This window comes from Propithecus coquereli, unplaced genomic scaffold, assembly GCF_000956105.1.
Source record: "Propithecus coquereli isolate 6110/MARCELLA unplaced genomic scaffold, Pcoq_1.0 Scaffold68, whole genome shotgun sequence".
NCBI lineage: Eukaryota > Metazoa > Chordata > Mammalia > Primates > Indriidae > Propithecus > Propithecus coquereli.
The window spans coordinates 3,187,270-3,188,722 of NW_012152840.1; the positions used below are offsets into that span (position 1 = coordinate 3,187,270).

General features: G+C 36.5%; 1 protein-coding gene across 1 annotated transcript in view; it reads left to right on the top strand.

Moving 5' to 3' along the window:
• Positions 1 to 453: 453 nt before the first annotated feature.
• The window catches only part of LOC105823556 (chromosome unknown open reading frame, human C6orf58), a 31,903-nt gene continuing 30,903 nt past the window's right edge, over positions 454 to 1,453 (top strand). Inside the window, exon 1 of the mRNA XM_012660790.1 lies at positions 454 to 757. Within this exon, the coding sequence (XP_012516244.1) occupies positions 457 to 757 (301 nt within the window). The 5' untranslated portion in view covers positions 454 to 456. The remainder of the gene's footprint in view (positions 758 to 1,453) is intronic.

Genomic DNA, 1,453 nt, shown 5'->3' on the forward strand with positions numbered 1-1,453 from the left:
GAAGCAGAAAATTGTATTATAACTGGATCACATATTTTTCAGTATACCTTTACATATTATTACAAACCCTAGTATGTCCATCTTCATCTACTTAAAATTTTCCATGAAATATGTTAAAGTAGTTTTACAAGAGGAAAGCATCCTAATGCCATTTGCAATATATTTTGTAACCACAGCTTAGGCTGGGAAATGTCTGGAAGGTTTTTGTTGACAAATAGTTTTATGTAATGTGTTATAGACAAGCCTAACCTTGTAGTCAGGTTCTGACACTGAAGAGATTACACGATTCAGTTATCTTGAATGTTAGCTAATATACAAATTTCCTCTGTATTTTCACCCTACCCAAGAAAAAGTATTTAAAGTATTGATAAGCTGTGATGTAAGAAAATATCATGACTTCCTCCTCCATTCTCCAATAAATACCTGGCCACAATCTCAATTGCCACCTTTGGTACAATGGCTTTCCTTCCTTCCTGGGTTCATATATTAGTTGGTTGCTTTTCTGCTTCTCTAGCATGGGCTCCCAATCTCTCGTATATGGAGCCCCCTCTGTGGAAGGAGAGTCCTGGTCAGTTCAGTGACTACAGGGTGGAGAATGGGGTGTACATTGTTGATCCATGGGTATTCCCTGAGAGAATGGGGCTGTATAAAATCCTATTGAACCAGACAGCCAGGTATTTTGAAAAATTTGCACCAGAAAATGAACAAAATATTTTATGGGGATTGCCTCTGCAGCATGGCTGGCAATATAGTTCAGGTAAGTATAACTCTTTTTTTCATTCGAATGATCTACCGATATAATGAAATATTTGGGAAATGGGGCTCTGTATACACCATACACGTTTTTGAAAATTGATTTTTTACCTTTCCTTCTTTTTCAATCATAATCATTATATTTCCACATCTCTTTTTCCTTCTCCACAAATACATCTTTTATGGGTTGTCTGTTTCCATTAGAGACTCCAGTGAGGCCTAAAACATAGTTACCAACTACAAAAAGACACCATATCTAATCTGTTGAGCATTTGAAAAATATTTGCTAAACTTCTACTAAGTGCAAGACTTCTTTATAGGCAATGAGATGAACAGAACAGACAAGGGATATACATTAAAATAAAAAGGTGATGCCAAATTTGTTTGAATTTCTTGAAGTTTTCGTTGCGATTACCCAATCGTTGATAGGGGTTATAAAGGAGCAGCACCTTGTTCGTGAGCCTCTTTCTCTGCAAATGACTGCTTCCTCTTGGAAATAGGTATTTTACAGTATACGGACAGAAGATATGTTTGGGGATAAAATATTCATGAATTGAAAGATATTTTTGTTCTGGCTAATAGAGGAAGCTCATGAGAAAGTAGTACCTGTTTCCCAGCACACATTGATAACAGAGACAATAAGGAAATTAGAGAGAGAGAGAGAGACAGAAAGAGAGAAATAGCAATTTCAGGCCAGGCG